At 40.8% G+C, this 22,632-nt stretch overlaps 1 protein-coding gene across 2 annotated transcripts in view; it reads right to left on the bottom strand.

Moving 5' to 3' along the window:
* Positions 1-22,632, bottom strand: part of PHF20 (PHD finger protein 20) — a 127,631-nt gene that overhangs the window by 94,672 nt on the left and 10,327 nt on the right. For both annotated transcript variants that reach the window (XM_005900040.3, XM_070381655.1), the window contains exon 2: positions 12,685-12,799. In XM_005900040.3, coding sequence (XP_005900102.2) covers positions 12,685-12,767 — 83 coding nt within the window. In that variant the 5' untranslated portion in view covers positions 12,768-12,799. The remainder of the gene's footprint in view (positions 1-12,684; positions 12,800-22,632) is intronic.

The raw sequence follows: 22,632 nt of genomic DNA, 5'->3' as shown, positions 1-22,632 counted from the left end.
AACCTTGACAACACTGTTGTTGTTCAGTTTCCCAGTCGTGTCCAACTTGTTATAAGCCCATGGACTGCAGCATGCCAGGCAATCACAAGAGGACAAACTGCAAGATCTAGAGTAGTCACACTCATAAAAACAGAGTTGGATGGTGGTTTCTAGGGGCTGGTGAAGGAAGAGGATGAGGAGTTACTTTTTAATCTGTATAGAGTTTCCATTTGGGAAGATGAAAAAGTTCTGACAACATAGAGAATATAGCCAATATTTTATAATAACCATAAATGGACCATAACCTTTACAAATTGTGAGTCACTATATTGTACTCCTGTAACATATAAAAAATTGTACATGATTACACTTAAATAAATGTATTTACATTTTAAATAAATAAGTAATTGTGGAGATGGATGGTGGTGATGGTTGCACAACAACATGAATGTACTTAATGTGCTGCTGCTGCTAAGTCGCTTCAGTCGTGTCCGACTCTGTGCGACCCCACAGACGGCAGCCCACCAGGCTCCTCCGTCCCTGGGATTCTCCAGGCAAGAATACTGGAGTGGGTTGCCATTTCCTTCTCCAACTTAATGTACTAGACATTTTAAAATGGTTTAAAATGATAAATTTTATGTGTATCATTTTAACACACACACAGCACTGCCACTTCTTAGGTTCCCCTTTCTGGGAGAAGCCAGGTGCCACATCATGAGAACACTTTAGATGCCCTATGGAGAGGTTCACACATAGCCACAAGTCTCCCACAAGCAATCAGCACCAACTTAGGACAAACATAAGATCTCACCCAGAGGCTGCTCCTGAATTCTTGATCCACACACTGAAAGAATAATGGTAGTGTTGTTTTAGGCCACTAAATTTTGAGAAGATTTGTCAATAAATAACTAACATAGAAGTATTTTGCCCCAATGCTACTAAAAGTGAGATCCATAGATAGTATATAGGTTGGAGGCACCAGTCCTCATGTTTTTTGCATTTGAGCCACACTGCTCTAAACCACCAGAAAACTCAACCTACCCTGGGGCTCCAAGGAAAGGAGAGGGGAGGACAGTTGCAAAGTGAAACCCATACCAAATGAGAGGGACTAACTCTAGCTGCACAACCAGAAAGGCAGAGAACAGCCCAGGTCTAACACAGAAATACAACCCTGGCTTTTGTACACAGTATATGACCTCAAGTCCCAGGAAGGCTTAATGCTGAGAGTCTTGGCTGCTTCTGAGTAAAACTAAGCTGCACACTGTGCACATGCTTAAATTAGAGCTAGACAGCGCCTGGCAGAAATCTGTCTGGTCCCCCCACATACACACCAAAAATACAAACTGAAGAACTGCTGCAGAGGGAAAAGAGGAACCAAAAGGGATAACAATTTCCCTCTGATTTCCTACTCCCACTACTAGTCAGCATTTCCTCACATGGCTATTCATAATCAATGTGAGCAGTTTCCTCTAGGGGCTATATAGAGCCTCTACATGTATCTCACAGGATTTTTACCACCATCCCATGAGGACTTATGGAATTGTTAGGATCACTGCACCTGTCTTACATGTGTGGGAATGGAAGCTCAAAGAGAGTGACTAGGTAGAGGTGTAACAGAGATCACTGTCCAAATCACCTCACTAAACCCAGTGAAGAGACTTCTGCTCTTAATTTGACTTCACATACAAATATCCTTGTACTAACATAGGTCCACAGAGGTGTCTTTTGTGTTACCTACCTAATGGCCTACCTGGTGGTAGCTGATAATTTGCCTGAACTTTGCCCCAGGGGTTGGGCAGGCTGCTTCCAGATTCTTCCTTGTATAAACAGCCTTTCTGCAAACATACAATAATCATTTACTTCAAGAATCAGAGTATGCCACTCTATTCCTGGCTCAGGGCACAAACCAGAAGCAAATGATTCTTATGCACAAAAGTAACATTCTAAGCCATCTCCACCCTTTGTGGAGAGGAGACGGGGATGGAAATCATATTCAGGGTAAAACAAAGAGCTGACTATTAAACTACAGAAAAACTGTACTATTTTGGATGTCTTCTCTCTTTCTCTATCCCTTCACCACTTTCATTCTTCAACATCTGACACATCTAACTCTGAAAATGTCTTGAATTCATCTCTCCTCTCTATGCTGATCCTTTCCCACAATTGAACAGTCAGCTCTTGTTGCTGTTTTTCAGTTGTGTCTGACTCTGCGACCCCTAGACCACAGCATACCAGGCTTAGCTGTCCTTCACCATCTCCCGGAGTTTGCTCAAATTCATATCCATTTGTTGATGATGCCATCCAACCATCTCATCCTCTGTCGCCTCCTTCTCCTGCCCTCAATTTGACCCAGCACTGGGGTCTTTTCCAATGAGTCAGCTCTTTCCATCAGGTAGCCAAAGTATTGGAGCTTCACCTTCAGCATCAGTCCTTTCAATGAATGAATATTCAGGGTTGGTTTCCTTTAGGATTGACTGGTTTGATCTCCTTGCTGTTCAAGGGACTCTCAAGAGACATCTCAGCACCACAGTTCGAAAGCATCAATCTTCGGCACTCAGCCTTCTTTATGGTCCAACTCTCACATCCATACATGACTAATGGAGAAACTATAATTTTGACTAGATGGATCTTTGTTGGCAAAGTCATGTCTCTGCTTTTTAATATGCTGTCTAGGTATGTCATAGCTTTCCTTCCAAGGAGCACATGTCTTTTAATTTCATGGCTGCAGTCACTGTCTGCTTGTTTTTGAAGCCCAAGAAAATAAAGTCTGTCACTATTTCCATTTTTCCCCACCTATTTGCTATAAAATGACGGGACCGGATGCCATGATCTTAGTTTACTGTTCTAAGCCAGCTTCTCCAGTATGCCTAAGTAACTCCTACACTCTTCTATCAGTCCTGGCAAAGGGCCAGATATAGAGACACTCAATAAATGTTTTGTGAGTGAATAAACACCACCACTTTTCTGCTCCTATAAGGGATTGGACCATGTCTCTCTCCTGATTAAAATCTTGCCCAAACTCCCACCACTCCTGATCTATCCCTCTCCAGACTCTGAGAACATACCACGTTCTGTGAACACTCAATACTTCTGCTCACATTGTGCCTTCTGGCTGTTCTCATACTTCATTCACATTCTGGAAATCTTATCCTTTAATCTCACTTCCTTGCAAATACCCTTAACTTCCTGGCCCCTCTTGTCCTACATCACACCTGCCTGGATAAACCCCAACTGTAGGACAACCCACTCCGGTATTCTTGCCTGGAAAATCCCATGGACAGAGGAGCCTGGTGGGCTAGTAGTCCCCGTGGTCGAAAAGAGTTGGACACGACTGAAGAGAGTTAGCACACAGGCATGTAGGTCCATCAGATTCTCCACATTTTCCACTCCTGCACCCAGGCAGCTGAATGTTAGAGAATACACACATGCTGATGGGTCTCACTTTAAATGCACAGCCACAGAAAGTAGTTCCTCTAGGAGTGAGGGGACTCTGTGACTAGATATGGGAAAAAAAGGTCTTCTAAGAAGCCCAGAATGTCTCTATCTTAATCTGGGTGGTTACACAGGTATATACATGAATAAACGTTCATCAGAATACACAGTTAAGGGGCATCCCTGGTAGTCTAGTGGCTAAGAATCCGTCTGCTCTAGACTGTGCTCTAGAAGCCGGAAGCCACAACTACTGAGCCCCTGCGCTGCAATTACTGAAGCCTGCGCCCTAGAGCCTGCTCCACAAGAGAAGCCACCCCAACAAGCTTCTCCACAAGAGAAGCCTGAGCACTGCAACTAGAAAAAGCCAGCTCGGCAACAAAGACCCCATTTTAGCCTAAATAAATAAATAAAATTTAGGGGAAAAAGAAACATAAAGCAAATCCATGTAATGAAAAAAATTTTTTAACTTTAACAAATATAGTACCCTGGTGCAGGATGTTGACAATGGGGAAGACTGTAGGTGTAAGGGCAAGAGACAGGGACTCTCTATACTTTCTGCTCAGTTTTGCTATGAACCTAAAACTGTTCTAAAAAATAAAAAAAATTTTAATCCCCCATACTCACTGCCAACTCTCAAATTTCTACCTCTAACCCAGGGCTCACATCTAGATGCTTGACTTTTATTCAACCATCTGCTCAATATCTCCATTTGGTGATGAAAAAGGAATCCCATATTTTAAATGTCTAAAATCAAACAGCTGGTTTTCCCCATTTCAGCAAATATTCTATCAGTACTTTGACCAAAAGTTCTTGGAGTCTTCCTTGATTCTCCTCTGTCTCTCAAAACATCATCAGCAAATCTATTGGCTATACCTTTGAAAAATACCCAGACTCTGATCCCTTCTCATCATCTCCACCAATGCTTTTTAGTTCAAGCAACTATCACCTTAAATTCGACTGCTGCAAAAGACTCCTAGGGCTCTCCCTATTTCTCCCCGTGCCTGCCTACTTTTACAGGCATATTACACACAATAACCACAGCCACTTTTAATAACTGAAATCAGATAATGTCACTTTACTGTTTAAAATCTTTCGATGACTTCCTATTACACTTACAATCAAGTCCCAAACCCCTCCTCGGGCCTATCCAGCCCTGCTGACAGCTGTGGGCTCATCTTCTACCTCTGGCCCCCTTACTCTTTATTCTCCACCGACTGCCTGAACATGCCCAGTATGCTGTGCCTTGGCTCCCTCCACCTGGAACCCTCTTCCCCTGGATATCCCTCACTCTCTTCAGATTTATGCTCAAATGCTTCCTTGTCAGACAGATGTTCCCTGAACATTCTCTACATTGAAAAGCTCCCATCATAGACATACCGCGTCACTCTCTGTCCACTTACCAATACTTATTCCTCTTCATTTATCATCACCTAGTCTTCATGGAATCGATCTGTTTATTTATGGTCTATCTACCTCCACTGGAAGGTCAATTCCTGAAGATCAGGGTCTATGTCTAGCCTAATCATCACTCTTCTCCAGCATCTAGCACTGTATAAATGATTTGGCATCAGTCATCTTTTGGAACTCTTCTAAAATTCCTACACACAAAATTAATTGTTGTTTCCCAGGGATTTGTACATGAACTCTGTACAGAGTAAATGTCACCCCATAATATAATTAATTTCAGGAACTTGACTCTATATCCTAGGTACAGGATACAGAATGGGGAATCAAAGCCACACCTTGTCAAGCTCAGAAGCCAGACTATCTGGATTCAAATCCCAAATCCATTACTTATCAGTTACGCAACTTCGGGCAACTTACTCAATTGCTGTGCCTCTGTTTCCTCACGTATAAAATGGTAATAATAAAAGTATACACTTCATTGTATTGTGAGGATTAAATAGGGTATAGGATTAGGGTTAGGGTTTAGACTTGTGCCTAACAGAGTAAGTCACTCATTAAATATGAAATATTAGCAAAGATATAAGGATGACAGGACACAATTAACAATCCTTGGCCAGCAATGCTACAGCCAAAGCCAAATACTTCACTGGCCTTAAACTTCTTGAGGGCCCTACTAGCTGAAGGGAATAATTTCTCTTTATTCCATACTGCCTAGTATAATGCCTCAATACACATATGTGGAAAGCTCAGAAATGAGGTAACTTTTTAAAAAAAAGATGACACAAGAAGTGAAGACGTATGAACCAGGAACCCACACTTGATCAGTGCAAATAATCCTAATGAAAAAGAAATAGAAAAGAAAGAGAGCTAAGGACATTATGGAAATCAGATTCTGAAATCCTTTGTACAAGAAATGGAAGGAGACCATGATCAACTTAAATGGAAACAAGGTGGTGGAAATATGCCAAAGAGTCAGGAAAGCAACAGACAGAGGAGCTTTTTTCACTGTGTTCAGAGTAAGAACAGGGAAGGCCAAGCCTACTGTTCAGGACAGATGGTGCGCTCCCACCAGATGACAGGAAGAAGGCAGAAGGCAACAGAAAAAGCAGTTTCCATTCTATCCACCAAGCATCATTACTAGGAAACTGCAGCCTCTCATACATTAGACAGTCAGCTTATCGATGCAACGGCGGAAGTAAGAGGGCAGGCAGGATTACTCCATCTACAGAGCAGAAGATGGATATGTGGCAAGTTCACCCAACAGTGGTAGGTCTAAAATTAAAATGCAGATTCTTATCAATATTCTATAGTCTGTTTGGTGAGATAAACTGCTTTGAGAACTAATGATCTCCCTGGAAAATCTAAATCTGTATTTTATAAATGCCTGTCTCTGAGAAAACAGGCTTCCCTGATAGCTCAGTTGGTAAAGAATCTGCCTGCAATGCAGGAGACCCAAGTTGGATTCCTGGGTCGGGAAGATCTGCTGGAGAAGGGATAGGCTACCCACTCCAGTATTCTTGGGCTTCCCTTGTGGCTCAGCTGGTAAAGAATCTGCCTGCAATGTGGGAGACCTGGGTTCCATCCCTGGGTTGGGAAGATCCCCTGGAGAAGGGGAAAGGCTATCCACTCCAGTATTCTGGCCTGGAGAATTCCACGGACTGGATAGTCCATGGGGTCACAAAGAGTCAGACACAACTGAGCAACTTTAACTTTCACGGAGAAAACAGAAATCCTATTTCTGAGGGAACTCCCTGGCAGTTCAGTGGTTAGGACTCTGCACTTTCAATGACAAGGGCCCAAGTTCAATCCCTGGTCAGGGAACTAAGATCCCACTAACTGCACAGCATGCCCCCCTGCCAAAAAAGGGGGGAAAAATCCTAATTCCATGATTTTGGGGGGATCTTGTAAATTAAAAAGCTGGGCTGGGTGTTTAATAAATTCTGGAAAGGTACACAAAACACTGTCATCAAACAAAACTGGGTCAGGAGGTCTCAGATTCAGCAGTGATTAACTTCCAACCCTGGGTAAGTCATTCTCTCTCTGAGCTTCAGTTCCCAATGGACTTGCTTTGGGGGAGTATAAATGAGATGGCCCATGTAAAGCAAATAGCATCAGACCCAATACACAGAAAATCTTTGATAAACGTTCGCTGTCATTGTTACTGTTACTAGTTTAACAAAAACAGAAAATGTACAGTTAACAAAGGTGAGAAAAGGTGAGTTTACAAAGGTGAACCCTTAAACAGGGTTCTGTTTAAGCAATACAGACAAAATTAATCAATACAGACCTTTTATAAAAGCATTAATCCAGAAAGACCACTGGAAGTCACATTTTTGTCTCCATTACACTTCTGTCATGTGTTTTGAAAAGTAACTCTTCTCATCCCCCCCGCTATTTATTTTTTTCTTTTTTTGCAACTAGTAGCCAATCTAGGAAATAGGGAAGCACACACAGAAAAAAATATCACCAGAGAAAGGAATCACCTGGGAGATATGGTCAAGCTTTGGAGTCAGATCAACAGGGTTTCAAATCCCAGCTCTACCACTCACCAGCTCTGAAATTTGGGACAAAGGACTTTTGCCTCTGTGAGCCTCAGTTTCTTCCCTCATTTATAAAGTTGAAACAATAAGGAACCTCATAGCTTGCTGAGAAATCTTAATGGAGACGCTGCACATGGAGAGCCTGGCAGTCAGTCCTTTACCTAGCTGCTATCTAATTCTATAAGACTAAAACACATTTTCTCAAGGGGATCCTCATACACTGTTGGTGGAAATGCAAATTAGTACAGCCACTGCGGAAAACAGTATAGAGGCTTGTCAAAAAACTAAAAAGAGAGCTACAATATGATCCAATAATCCCATTCCAGGGTAGGATTGGAAAAATATTCAGAAAAAACAAAAACTTTAATTCAAAAAGATACACGCACCTCAGTGTTCCCACACCAGCACTACTTATTAAGACAATACCAAGACATGGAAACAATGAAAATGCCCATCAACAATTGGCTTAAGAAGGTGTGGCATAAAAAAAAAAAAAAGAAGGTGTGGCATAAACATATATAATGGAATATTACTTAGCCATTAAAAAGAATGAAATATGACATTTGCAGTGATACAGATGGACCTAAAGAATATTATGCTTAGTAAAGTAAAACAGAGAAAGACAAATACTATACACTATATGTGGAATATAAAAAACAATATAAATGAATCTATAAGTGAAATAGAAACAGACTCACAAACGTAGAAAACTTATGGTTACCAAACAGAAGGGAGGGGACAAACTAGGTGTATGGGATTAAAAGAAACAAACTACTGTACATAAAACAGATAAGCCACAGGATTTACTGTTTAGGACAATGAACTTTTGTATCTTGTCACAACCTATAATGGAATATAATTAAAAAAAACTGAATCACTATTGTGAACAAACCATGCTACAATTAAAAAAACTTTTTTTCTCTCAAGCTTAAGATGTAAGCAATCAAAACAACCTAGGAAAATGTTTTCCTAAAATCATCTGAAACTCAGCTCACAAATTTTATTGAGCATCTATTATATGCCAGGTTCAATTTTGAGGCAATGGAAATATATTAGAGAACAGAACAGATAGCCCACCTGTGGCTGCCTTGAAAATACACGCTTCACATCCTTAGCAAGTGCTAATAACTGACCCCAGCTATAGCAGCTTGACACTCATCACCACCTCCGTTCCATCGCCACACTTCCCTGGGGCTGTCCCCAGCCAGTGGCTGAGTGAGCAGGGATATATGGAGACGAGACTCTTTCGACAGCACCTCTGGCTTGAGGATTCAGCATCTCCGTTGCCAAAACCTTCTGAGTACTGTACGGCATTCTAGGACTTCCTATCATCTTCCTTTCTCCTTTCCAGGGATCAGACTCACAAGACAGTCCATAGCTCTCTCAGTCTCTTCACCTCACTCCCCATTTCTCCCACTTAGAGTTTCCAAATAAATCAACTGCACTGTTTCTCAGAAACCAGTCCTAACACCCTATTCCTTACTGAGTTAGCATTCTAGTGAGGAAGACAGTAAACAAAATAATCAAATCCAATAAGTATAGACTAGCAAAGGTGTAGCACGAGAGAAGTCTTTGAAGTACTCTGTTTCCTGTTAGTTCTGATGCTTACAAGAATCCATACATGAGTTAAAACTCATAGGCATATACACCAAAAAAAGGGAAATTTTACTGTATGCACATAAAAAATTTTTAATGTAAAAATATAATTATACTGTAAGAGTATTGAGAAGGAACTCATATTATTTAATTTAGAGTCCTATTTAATTTGTAACAAATTAAATATAATTTATCCTGGGGGGAAGGGTACATAATTTTTTTTATATATTTATTTGGCCATGCCAGGTCTTAGTTGTAACATGTGAGCTCTTGGTTGTGGCATATGGGATCTAATTCCCTGACCAGGGAACGCACCTGGGCCCTCTGCATTGGGAGCTCAGAATCTTAACCACTGGACCACCAGGAAAGTCCCCATAATTTTTTTAAATGTCAGGAAAATCTTAAATTTCACTCAGATTTTTTTAATACCAGTATTGTAACTTTGAAACTATTTTGTGTGTAACACAGAATAAAAGAAATGGGTTAATATATCAGTGTGATTAGAAACAAAGACTTTTAATAAAAAAAGGCAAAATTTTAAAAATTACAAAATGTTCCATTTAAATTAGAAATATAAAAATGAACTCACAGGGACTTCCCTGGTGGTCCAGTGGTTAAGACTCTGTGCTCCCAATGCAGGGGGCATGGGTTTGACTGGTCTGGGAACCAAGATTCCGCATGCCACGTGGTGTGGCCAAAAAATAAAAATGAACTCATAATGTTTCAAAACAACTATTTCTTAGCTCCAACCACTAAAAAAAGTCTTAAAAGCAATGACATTCTAGCAGCAATAAACAAACCCAGTGCCCAACTTAGAACTTAAGTTCTAAGTACCACTTCTAACTAAAAGAAACCAGGTCTCCTTGGAGAAATGGACAGGGTCTTGGGAGCAGGACAGGTGAAATAAACCTGGGGCTCCTAGTAATACCAGAAAATAAGGAATACTCAACGACTGACAGGAGTGTGTCAAAAGATCAAAGAAGCTCGTTTAAACAGCCTGTCACCGACCAAGTTTGGGAAAATTTTAGCACAAAAGAAAATAATGAATGTAACCGACTACAACAGTATGCTGAATAATCTCAGTCCTTAGTGATCTTTAAAAAGGAATAAAGAAAAAAAATACTCTTCTTACAAAAGAACATGTAACAATAAAACACTGCGTGAGAGAGGTGAAAAAATCACTCTTCTTCCACTGTGGTATAATAACTGATTGAGGTAAGGATTATTGACGGATGCTAAAAATCATTAGGTAAATGGTATAGGGAAACACTTAAGATATATTCCAAAGCACCCCACAAGTTATTTAGTACAGGGAAAAATACAGTTTTAAGATGGTGAGAAAGGGCAGTCATTATTTTATCAAGTGATACACTGGAACAGAGAGTGGGATGACATAGCTTTATGTGTCCCCTGATGGGATGCGATATGAAACACACAGCATTACCATTCAACCATTCTGCAACACGATGTTTAACCTGAAGTCTAAACCTAACTTCTAGTTTACAGGAAATAGAGAATACAAGAAACAAGTTAAACTCGCCATGAGAAAACAATGTGACCAACTCAGAATGTGGAATATTCTACAAAATAAATGTTGCTTAAAAATAATGCCATGAAAGGCAAAGAATAGGGGAGGGAAGAAGGATTATCATGGAATAAAAGTAACTAAAGAGACATAAATCTGAATAGGTTCTGGATGTTAGATATTAGCAATTATTGCTAATTGCTAACTATTACAATTAGTTACATTACAGTAAGTATATAAAGTATGTTGGGTAAATATATTAACAATTGGTGAATACAGGTGGAAGGCATAGTGTTCATTGTACTATTCTCTGAACTTTTGATTATGTTTAAAATCTTTTCATAATAAAAAGCTGAAACTCAGGGCTTCCCTGGTGATCCAGTGGTTAAAACTCTGCAATTTCCAGTAAAACTGAAAATGTATTTAATCATATTACTTCACAAATTCACTGGAGTAGGGCTTCTCAGACTGACTGCAGTACATTGTAAAATCAGTAGATTGTAAAATCAAATTAATGGTTCACAACCAGCAGTTTTGTGTGTATAATATTAGGAAACAGTATATTGCATGTATTAAGGTTAAGGACTGTTTCACAAAAGTTTTGCTTCTTTTAAATTTATATTGTGTATACAGCAAGTACTACACTGGCTTTCTTTAAAATATTTCTTATACTAGATTATGGTCAAAAAAGTTTGAAAGCCATTACCCAAGAAATATTCATGCACATGTGTACAAAGAGATATTATAGAAATGTTCAGGGTAGCACTGTGGATAAAGTGAAGAACTGGAATCTAAATGTCCATCAGTAGGAGACTAAATAAACAAAACTCTATACAGAAATGAGGACAAATACCTATACCAATACGGGTAAATCACAAAAACATGAAATACAGAAAAGAAACAAACAATATGAGAACACTTACATGAATTTTTTAAAAACACCCAAAGTGATGCTAACTAGTATTAGTTATGGATACATACACTAAAAACGTAAAACACGGGAAGGACAGCACTAACTGCAGGATGCTGGCTGCCTCTAAGGAAGGCAGGAGCGGAACTGAATTGGAAAGGGCATAAAAGATACTACCATTATACCAGGAACATTTCATGTCCTTTATTTTTGTAAATATAAATAAAACAAAAGTGTTAAAATTCAGTAATTCTGAGTGACAAGTACACAGATTATCTTATGGTTAGCTGTACTTTTGAACTTTTTCAATATTTTAATTTTTTCTCCAAATCTAAAAAGAATTCTTTCTCTTGATTAAGCTGCCTTAAAAATTACTGAGGGGAACCAAAAAAGGGAAATAATTACAGAAACAAGCAGGTGTTCAAAGGGTCTAATTCTTATATCAAATCTCCCAGCCCCAAAAGGCAGCAGAGACATATTCTACCCCATTTCCCCTGCTTCTCTTCCCATCTTCTTCTTCTAAACACCAGGCGCTGGTCAGCCTGTCTATTTTGACACTCAAAAGCATTACAGTCTTCCTTATGAAAACTCACAGAAAAGTGTGAATTTTGAAATCCTCACTTTCACTTTAAGCATAAACAAAAGACTAAACTCTAGGAAATCCTCAACCACCACCACCACTTTACAGTTTACAAGGCCTTTCCCCACACATCCTGTTATTTGATTTTCAGAAAAACTCTGTTGAGGTCGGTATTACTAATACCACATTTACATATGAAGCTGATGCTCAGAGTGGCTAATTACCAACCAGAAGTCACGAGTCAATGACAAAGTTGGAACTACAACCTCTCAGTTTCTGAACCTAATCATCCCTACAATGTGATGACTAAGTTTCAACCATACAACAACACACCCAGAAAACAGGAGGGGTTGTTTGCAACACACAAACTGCTCCGATCTACCCCCCTTTTCTTCATTCTTCCATCTCTGATCTTTCAGACAGGCAGCCAAGAATAAGTTGCCACTAATAACTCTTCCCTTCCCTATAGCCACTTCCTGCTTCTTCTTCCCATAGCTCCTCCAAATGAACAGGAAGAAAAGGGAAACACATATAACTAGATAGTTCCCTCAACACAGGGATCCCAGCACCAAAGAGAAAGATATTACCACAGCTCTAGATTTAAGAGTCAGGGAGCAGGAACACACTACAGAAAAGCCTAGGCTACCCCTCTTTACCAGTGCTGACTAATGTCCTTTACTGAAGGGATTTAATTAACAGAAAAATGTAAAAGTACCAGTTTTTTAATCGGTCCCGGGCTTCCAACTGGGCTCCCACTTCAAAGCTGATTCCTCGTCTGTTAGGTGGATGCTTTGTCATTTTCAGTCATCAACGGGGCTGCTTTTATTCTCCTGAAAAAGCCAATTAAATATTTATGAAACTTAGGCAAAGTCTGCCCAGAGTAGAGTATCACTTACTACACATAAAAGACAAACAGGCATTATTCAAAACCCAAAGCTCCAGGAAACCGCGTCAGCACCCTGCTTACTCCTGCCCTCATCCTAGCCCAGGTGTGCCCTCCGCTGGGCCCTCCTCCTCTATCACACAGCATCTTGTATCCCTGGAACTGGAAGGAGTGCTCAGTTGCTCCAGTCATGTCCAACTCTTGGCGACCCCACGGACTGCAGCCCCCAGGCTCCTGTGTCCACGGGATAATACAGGCAAGAGTACTGGAGTAGGTTGCCGTGCCCTCCTCCAGGGGATCTTCCTGACCCAGGGATGGAACCTGTGTCTCTTACATCTTCTGCATTGGCAGGCAGGTTCTTTTCCTCTAGCGCCACCTGAGAAGCCCCCAACACTGCTTACCAAGGATTCACCTGTGAGGGGGACTCCTCAGAACACCAAAGAAAAAGTCACTCAGAAGTAAATTTAATCATTTGCTGAAGACAAATGATAACAAACATCTGCTGAGAGACTAGAAAAACAGTCCTCAAGACCAAAAGACACAATTCCTGGCCTCCTGAAGCCTCCAGTCTACTGGGGGTGGGGGGTGGAAATGTAGCCAGTAGAACAAATGACTTAACTGCAAACTGCAACTGCTATGAATTTTAAGTGCTACAAAGAAGGAAGGAAACAAAAGCTGAACTCCGATTTCTGGTCCTTTACTTTTGGAAGGCTGGACAAGAAATGTCTCTTTATTCATTCTTTGTTCTATTTTATTTTCTGCTTCTTCTTGAGTAAATTCTGACAAACTGGGATTGGTGATCATCGTCCATATGAGTAAAATTGATCTTTAGGGGCTAGTGGTGGTTTTGCTGGAGATGTAGCCACTCTGAGCCCTTGGGGCGCTTGAGCAGGCCACCTCCACATAGCAAGGCCAAACCCCAGTAAATTCTCTCCCGCTGAACTTGGGATCCCAACAGCCTACACTGCCCGAGCAATGCCAGAGCACTGTCAGGGCAATATCTGCCTCACATCACAAGGGCAATCTTTGCAGTAGATGAACGAGGAGTAATCACAGAAGTGGGTCCTCATATCTAATGTGTACATACCACCACATTTTCTTCCAATATATTACATGAAAAAGCAGGATGTAAAATTATATCCCTCTAAACTCACAGTAAAACTCATGTGCATTAAAAAAAAAAAGACTGGAAAAAAAAAAAAAACAGGTTGTAAGTGATCTCTCCCTCTTAAACAGCTTCCTAAATTTACAATTTTTCACACTGGAAATTTCTCATGAGGAAAAAAAGATGTACAGGGTGAGCTATCCATTATATTAAACAACTCATTCCAAAGGGCTGATATTGGGGAACATATAAAGCAAATATCAGACTAAGAACAGTTGACAGTTTCAACTGAAAAGCTATGTCAAACAAGAGTATTTGGATGATATGGACCCTAGGAAAGGGCACGTCAGAGGTCTGACTAGCTATATACTTCACTCTCCAGGAAAGTGAGATATCAAACCTAACGTAAGTAAAAAGTCTTCATTTTGACTTGCCTGAAAAAGCACCTCAAATTATATTTTTGACTTCATGCATACCAAGTAATATTCAGATTGATAGTTTTGCCTCTCAGATTCTATGAAAAGATGATGGGGCACAAGAAGAAAGAGTGGCGCTGAGAACTCACCAGAGCAGCTAGTATTTATTAGACTTCATGCAGGGAGACAGTTCCCTTTTAGAGATGGCAGAAATGTAATAGGATTAAATTCTTGGCCTTTAATCCTCAACCCCACCCCTTATTATCAGAATGAATTTGGGTGAATTACTTAACCCCTCAGAATTTGTTTCCTCTCCCTAAAATGGGGATGGTGATACCAGGTACCCATCTCCAGGCAGTGGGTGTGAAGACTAAATGAGATAATCCATTTAAGGAATGCTATAAGGACTACAGAGTTAGCAGCTACTTATAATCCTATTATCACATAAGAAGAAATTTGGTTTAAAGTAATTGGGCTAAGGTTATGGTGCTAAGTGACCAGCCCCAGAACAAAAGCCCAGGTCTGCTTGATTTCTGAATTAATTCTTTTACCACACAGCTTCCCTAAGGGGCCCTTCCATTAAAATACAGGAGTGTGGGAGCAAGGCAGTGAATGAAAATGAGCAAATTATTCTTAATGGCTCAAGAAAACCAATTCCTCTTGAGGTGGAATTGTTGAAGGTCTTCCTTATCATGAACTGAAACAGGTTTCATTGTAACTCTGACCCATTTATTTGAAGCTCCACTCTGATATCAGTCAGAACAAGACTAAGGACTAATCTGACTTTTATGTCCTGTGCCCAAATCCCTCCACTCCTCTGGAATGGCAGAGTTTGTTTTTAAATTTCACATTAATTTATTCAACAAATCATTAGTGAGCACTGTCAGAAAGGCACTGTGCTGGAAATCAGGCCTCAGAAATCCAACTCAGCCCAGCTGCTGTCCACCCAGGAAGACAAACACAAACATGAGAAGCGATGAAGGAGCTCTAACAAAGGGCAAAGGGAGGGACGACCATCTCAAAGTCTCAATTTAACTTGACAACATCTAAAAAAAATAAAAAATAGTTCAAGACAGAAGTAGGAATAAAGAAGATTACATAAGTTTTTACTTCTTACATTTAAACACACATTTTTCTCAAGCTGCAAGAGGGCTAAGATTCTGTAGCTTTTAACTTATGCATTCTTCAGGGCCTTATATTTTTTTCTTCCAAAAAGTTCTAGCTCCAAAATAGGAAGAGGAAATATGTTCAATAAAGACATCCAGGAAAACTATGAGAAAAAAAATCTGATGCAATCTGTACTCATATATGGTTCCATTTTAAAGACCCTGGCAGGACTTCAAACTACTCCTTTACATTCAAATTTCCCTACAGGGAATTCCCTGGTGGTCCAGTGGTTAGGGGCCATGGGTTCAATCCCTGGGGGGAACTAAGTTGCCATGCAGCAAAGTCAAAAAAAATTTTTTTAATTAAAAATAAAATAAAAAACCAAATTACCCTACAAAGTGTGCTCACTGCTCCACAGGAGACAAGAGAGCCTAGTTTATTTCCTTAAATACAGTATTTGCAGTCAATGCCCCTGTATCAATGATAATGAAAGCTTTAAATGTATACTGTGTAATACAGTTTAAATGGCACTTTCACAAACAACAAACTTGGAGAAAATAACTTCAACACATATGACCAAAGGGCTAACTTACTTTATTAACAAGGAATGCATATAAACCAAGAACAAAAGAGCCAAACAACTCACTTAAAAATGAACAAAATGCAAGAACTGGCAGATTCCCAGGTAGGGAAGCGAGAGGCTTGTGGGGAAGGGGGGCAGGAATAATACAAAGATCTAATAAGCACATGATTATATTATCCTTATCCACATAACATCATCCTAAACTAAAGGAAATACAGATCAAAGTAACAACTTTTCACTCTTCAGGCTAATAATTTCAACATAAAATACTCAGTGCTTTCAGGGATGAGGAAAAATGATGCTTATACTCCGTTGGTGAAGCATAAATTGGAAAATCTTATCTAGAGGCAACTTGGCACTATCTACAAATATGCAAATACCTGCAACCCAACAGACCCATAGCCAGCGACATCCTACAGATACAGCCCCCAAAGTCTGCCAAATTACCTGTGAGGATGAACAATAAATGTCTGCAATTAAAATGACCATCAAAAGAGGCCCACTTAAATGAATTATGGCCATCTATACAACAGAATGTGGTACAGCTATTAAAAGGTAAAATGATAAGCTGTAGATGCTGATATGAAGCCATCTGCAAGATACACTGTCAAGTAAAAAAAGCATGATGTAGAGGCAGGTATACAGTATGACCCCTTTAATACAAATAAACATATAAACAGGCATATCTATTATATGCATACTCTATGCATGTTTCTTCCCTCTAAGAAGGAACAAAATAACTGTTCAGTAGTTCCCTTAATGAAAGGAATAGAGCAAAAAAATTTAACTTCTCATTTTTTAACTTTATTGTTTGAATTTTCTAACCTTAAGAATATCTACTACTGTGGGTAAGAATCCCTTAGAAGAAATGGAGTGGCCCTCAAAGTCAACAAGAGTCTGAAATATAGTATTTGGGTGCAGTCTCAAAAATGACAGAATGATCCCATTCAATATCACAGTAATCCAAATCTATGCCCCAACTACTAATGCCAAAGAAGCTGAACAGTTCTATGAAGACCTACAAGACCTTCTACAACTAACACCAAAAAAAGACATCATTTTCATCATAGGGGATTGGAATGCAAAAGTAGGAAGTCAAAAGATACCTGGAGTAACAGGCAAAATTTGACCTTGAAGTACAAAATGAAGCAGGCAAGGGCTAACAGAGTTTTGCCAAGAGAACGCACAGGTCATAACAAACACCCTCTTCCAACAACACAAGAGATGACTCTACACACGGACATTACCAGATGGGCAATAGTAAAAGCAAATAGATTATATTTTTTGCAGTCAAAGATAGAGAAACTACACAGTCAGCAAAAACAAAACCAGGAGCTGATTGTGGCTCATATCATGAACTTCTTTTTGGAAAATTCAGAATTAAATTGAAGAAAGTAGGGAAAACCACAAGACCATTCAGGTATGACCTAAATCAAATCCCTTATGATTATACAGTGGAAGTGACAAATAGATTCAAGGGATTAGATCTGATAAAGTGCCTGAAGAACTATGGACAGAGGTTCGTGACATTGTACAGGAGGCAGTGATCAAAACCATCCCCAAGAAAAAGAAGTGCAAAAAGGCAAAATGGTTGTCCGAGGAGGCCTTACAAATAGCTGAGAAAAGAAGAGAAGCGAAAGGCAAAGGAGAAAAGGAAAGATATAACCTTCTGAATCCAGAGTTCCAAAGTATAGCAAGAAGAGATAAGAAAGCCTTCCTGAGTGATCAATGCAAAGAAATAGAGGAAAACAATAGAATGGGAAAGACTAGAGATCTCTTTAAGAAGATTAGAGATATCAACGGAACATTTCATGCAAACATGGTCACAATAAAGGACAGAAACGGTATGGACCTAACAGAAGCAGAAGATATTAAGAAGAGGTGGCAAGAATACACAGAAGAACTATACAAAAAAGACCTTAATGACCCAGATAACCACAATGGTGTGATCACTCACCTAGAGCCAGACATTCTGGAGTCTGAAGTCAGGTGGGCCTTAGGAAGCATCACTACGAACAAAGCTAGTGGAGGTGATGGAATTCTAGTTGAGCTATTTCAAATCCTAAAAGATGATGCTGTAGAAGTGCTATAATCAATATGCCAGCAAATTTGGAAAACTCAGCAGTGGCCACAGGACTGGAAAAGGTCAGTTTTCATTCCAATCCCAAAGAAGGGCAATGCCGAAGAATGTTCAAACTACCCCACAATTGCACTCATCTCACACACTAGCAAAGTAATGCTCAAAATTCTCCAAGCTAGGCTTCAACAGTACGTGAACCGAGAACTTCCAGATGTTCATGCTAGATTTATAGAAAAGGCAGAGGAAACATCAAATTGCCAACATCCGTTTGAAAACAGAAAAAGCAAGAGAGTTCCAGAAAAATATCTACCTCTGCTTTACTGACTACAGCAAAGACTTTGACCGTGTAGATCACAACAAACTGTGGAAAATTCAAGAGTTGGGAACACCAGACCACTTTACCAGCCTCCTGAGAAATCTGTATGCAAGTCAAGAAACAAGTTAGAACTGGATATGGAAAAACAGACTGGTTCCAAATTGGGAAAGGAGTACCTCAAGGCTGTATACCATTACCTGTTTAACTTATATGCAGAGTACATCATGCAAAATGCCAGGCTGGATGAAGCACAAGCTAGAATCAAGATTGCCGGGAGAAATATCAATAACCTCAGATATGCAGATGACACCCTTATGGCAGAAAGTGAAGAGGAACTAAAAAGCCTCTTGATGAAAGTGAAAGAGGAGAGTGAAAAAGTTGGCTTAAAGCTCAACATTCAGAAAACTAAGCTCATGGCATCTGGTCCCATCACTTCATGGGAAATAGATGGGGAAACAATGGAAAGAGTGAGACTTCATTTTCTTGGACTCCAAAATCAGTGCAGGTGGTGATGGCAGCCATGAAATTAAAAGACGCTCGCTCCTTGGAAGAAAAGCTATGATAAAGCTAGAAATCATATTAAAAAGCAGAGACATTAGTTTGCCAACAAAGGTCCGTCTAGTCAAAGCTATGGTTTTCCAGGAGTCATGTATGGATGTGAGAGTTGGACCATAAAGAAAGCTGAGTGCTGAAGAATTGATGCTTTTGAACTGTGATGTTGGAGGAGACTCTTGAGAGTCCCTTGAATTGCAAGATCAAACCAGTCCATCCTAAAGGAAATCAGTCCTGAATATTCATTAGAAGGACTGAGGCTGAAGCTGAACCTCCAATACTTTGGGCACCTGATGTGAAGAAGATTCACTGGAAAAGACCCTGATGTTGGGAAAGATTGAAGGCGGGAGGTAAAGGGAATGACAGAAGATGAGATTGTTGGGTGGCATCACCGACTCGATGGTCGTGAGTTTGAGCAGGCTCCGGGAGTTGGTGATGGACAGGGAAGCCTGGCGTGCTGCAGTCCATGAGTCGGACATGCCTGAGCCACTGAACTGAACTGAAGAATGTACTTCTTGGGCTTCCCTGATGGCTCAGTGGTAAAGAATCCGCCTGCCAATGCAGGAAACATGAGTTTGATTCCTGGTCCAGGAAGATCCTACATGCCTAAGAGCAACCTACCCTGTGCACAAGTACTGAGCCTGTGCTCTGGAGTCCTGGAATGGCACCCACTGACCCCCACGCACCCTGGAGCTCATGCTCTGCAACAAGAGAAGCCATCGTAATGAGAAACCTGCACCCTGCAACCAGACACTAGCCCCAGCTCACAACTAGAGTTGCAGCAATGAAGACCCAGCACAGCCTAAGACTAGTTAATTAATTAATTAATTTAATTATTTTTTAAAAAAGAAAGAATGTGTATCTTGGGACTTCCCTGGTGGCCCAGTGGTTAAGACTCTCCTCTTCCACAGCAGGGGAAATGTGTTAGATCCCTGGTCAGGGAATTAAGCTCCTGTATGTCATGCGGTGTGGAGGAAAAATAAAAAAGATCTGCAAAGCCCCTGTATGTCTAGCAGAAAGTAGGTGTTCAAAAAACAATAGCAGAATTTTCTGAATTCATAATATATTTATAGTTAATGTACTGACATGGACTCTGGATTTTATTTTGGGAGAGGTTTAAGAGTACTGTAGCCATGGTAACTGGAGGCCCTGCCCTCAGCAACCCTAATGTGCTGGAGAGAAGAGACTAAGGACTTAAAATAACAATGAATTTGTGATAGGTGGGCAGGGAACAAGACCTTTCAACGAGTTGGCTCTCATCAGGGTTAAGAGAAAATAAACTCTGAAAAGACTGGCAACCTCCAGAAACTACAGAATGGGCTTTACAATAACCTAACAGTGCTTACACTAGGCTTGCAATTCAATCTCCATTAAAGAATGATGGTTCCTTTTAAAGTTAATGTACACCTCACACCAGCCGAAATGGCTATCATCAAAAAATCCACAAACAGTAAATGTTGGAGAGGGTGTGGAGAGAAAGGAATCCTCCTACACTGTTTGTGGGAATGTAAACTGGTTCAGCCACTAGGGAGAACAGTATGGAGATTCCTTAAAAAATTAAAAACAGACCTACCATATGACCCTGCAATCCCACTCTTGGGCACGCATCCAGAGAAAAGCATGGTCTGAAGACACATGCACCCCAGTGTTCAGTGGGGCACTGTTCACAATAGCCAGGACATGGAAGCAACCTAAATGTCCATCGACAGAGGAATGGATAAGAAGATGTGGCATTATTCAGCCATTAAAAAAAAGAAGAAATAACGCCATTTGCAGCAACACGGGCGAACCTACAGACTGTCATACTAAGTCAGACAAAGAGGGAGAGCTATCCTGTGACATCCCTTATATGTGGGATCTAAACATAAATGATACAAATGAACTTCTTTATAAAACAGAGACAGATTCACAGGCTTAGAGAAAGAACTTACGGCTGCTGGGGTGAGGGATGGGGGGAAGGGATAGTTGGGGAGTTTGGGATCAACATATACCCACTGCTGTATTTAAAATGGATAAACAACAAGGCCCTACTGTACAGCACAGGGAGCTCGGCTCATGTTCTGTGGCAGCCTGGTGGGAGAGGGGTTTGAGGGAGAATGGGTACATATATGTGTGTGGCTGACATTCCTGCCCGCCCCCCACCGCCAACTACCTGGAACTATCACGACATCGTTAACCTGCTATCCTCCGGTGCAAAATAAAAAGGTTACAAATATATAAAAAACAAAACAAGAAAAAAATAAACTTAATGTAACCCCCTTTCAAACTGAAGGACACTTCAAGCACAAGAGCAGCTTAAATCTTTATGCCTCCTTCATTCAGTATTTTCTGAGAGCCGGCTCTGTGCCAGGGCCCCGAGATAGACAGCAAGAGGACGGGACACCCCCGGCCCAGTTCTCCAGCAGGGAAGGCAGAAACAGGGTAACACATATGCAAATAAGATCATTTCTGGGAGGGTAAGTTCTGCAGTGGAAAACCCAATGAAACAACGTGAGCTAGCTGACGTGCCAGGATCCTTTAGATAAGGCTGTTAGAACTCTGAGGAGCTGAGATCTGAGCAGAGATCTAAATGACAAGGAGAGAACTATGTGCAGATCTAGGGGAAAAGAGTTCTAGGCAGAGGGGAAGTCCTAGAGGCAAGATGGCTCAGCAGGAATGAGCTTCCCTCCAGTCCCCCACCGCCCTGAGCCTAGGAGGTGGAAACGCTGGCTGCAACCCTCAGCCCTCACTACAGTCCCAGAAGAGCACACACAGTATCAGCAGGTCCAGGGACAACTACAACTCTCAGGAGGAAGCTTCCAAGGGGGCTCTTCTGAAGTTCTGTCTGGGACAAAGGCCAGGCAGTGCTTACGGATGGGAGCAGTCAGGTTTCAGACTCAGATTCTGACCAATCCTGGCTCCACTCATTGCCTGCTAAGTGAAGACGAGAAAAATCACTGAGCCTCCCTGTTTGCCCTGCTATAAAAGGGGACTAATAACCCCTACCTCCTGGGGTTGTGAGGCTAAGCGAGCTAATGGTTGTCAAGTGCTCAGGACAGTACACACCAAATATTCAATATTGGTGATAAAATGGCTGTGTGATAGTAGTAGCACTAGCAAAAAGGATATCAAACACAAAGGATTACGGTCACTGTTATTATGCAACATTAACAAATAGTATTCAATATAACGAACATAAAAGAGCACATCTAGGGATTTCCCTGGCGGTCCAGGGGTTAAGAATCCACCTGCCAATGCAGGGGACACGGATTCGATCCCTGGTCTGGGAATTAAGATCCCACATGCAACTAAGCCCTTGTATCACAGCTACTGCCCTCAAGGTCTAGAGCCTAGGCTCCACAACAAGAGAAGCCACTGCAACCAGAAGTGCATGTACCAGAACTAGAGAGTAGCCCCACTGCTGCAACTAAAGAAGGCCCAGGAGCAGCAACGAAGACCCAGCACAGTCAAAAATAAATTAAAAAAAAAATTTTTTTTTAAAGAGCACATCCATAGTCCTAGAGAACTGACAAGTTGTTTCAAGTAGGGGCAAAGGCCCCTCCAACACGAATTTCTCAATGACACAGAGTCTAAAGCCAATCATTACCACTCCCTCAGGCTTGCCCAAATCACACTGAAGAA

The sequence above is a fragment of the Bos mutus genome, chromosome 13, assembly GCF_027580195.1.
Source record: "Bos mutus isolate GX-2022 chromosome 13, NWIPB_WYAK_1.1, whole genome shotgun sequence".
Lineage (NCBI taxonomy): Eukaryota > Metazoa > Chordata > Mammalia > Artiodactyla > Bovidae > Bos > Bos mutus.
This window is presented reverse-complemented; position numbering and strand designations above follow the sequence as displayed.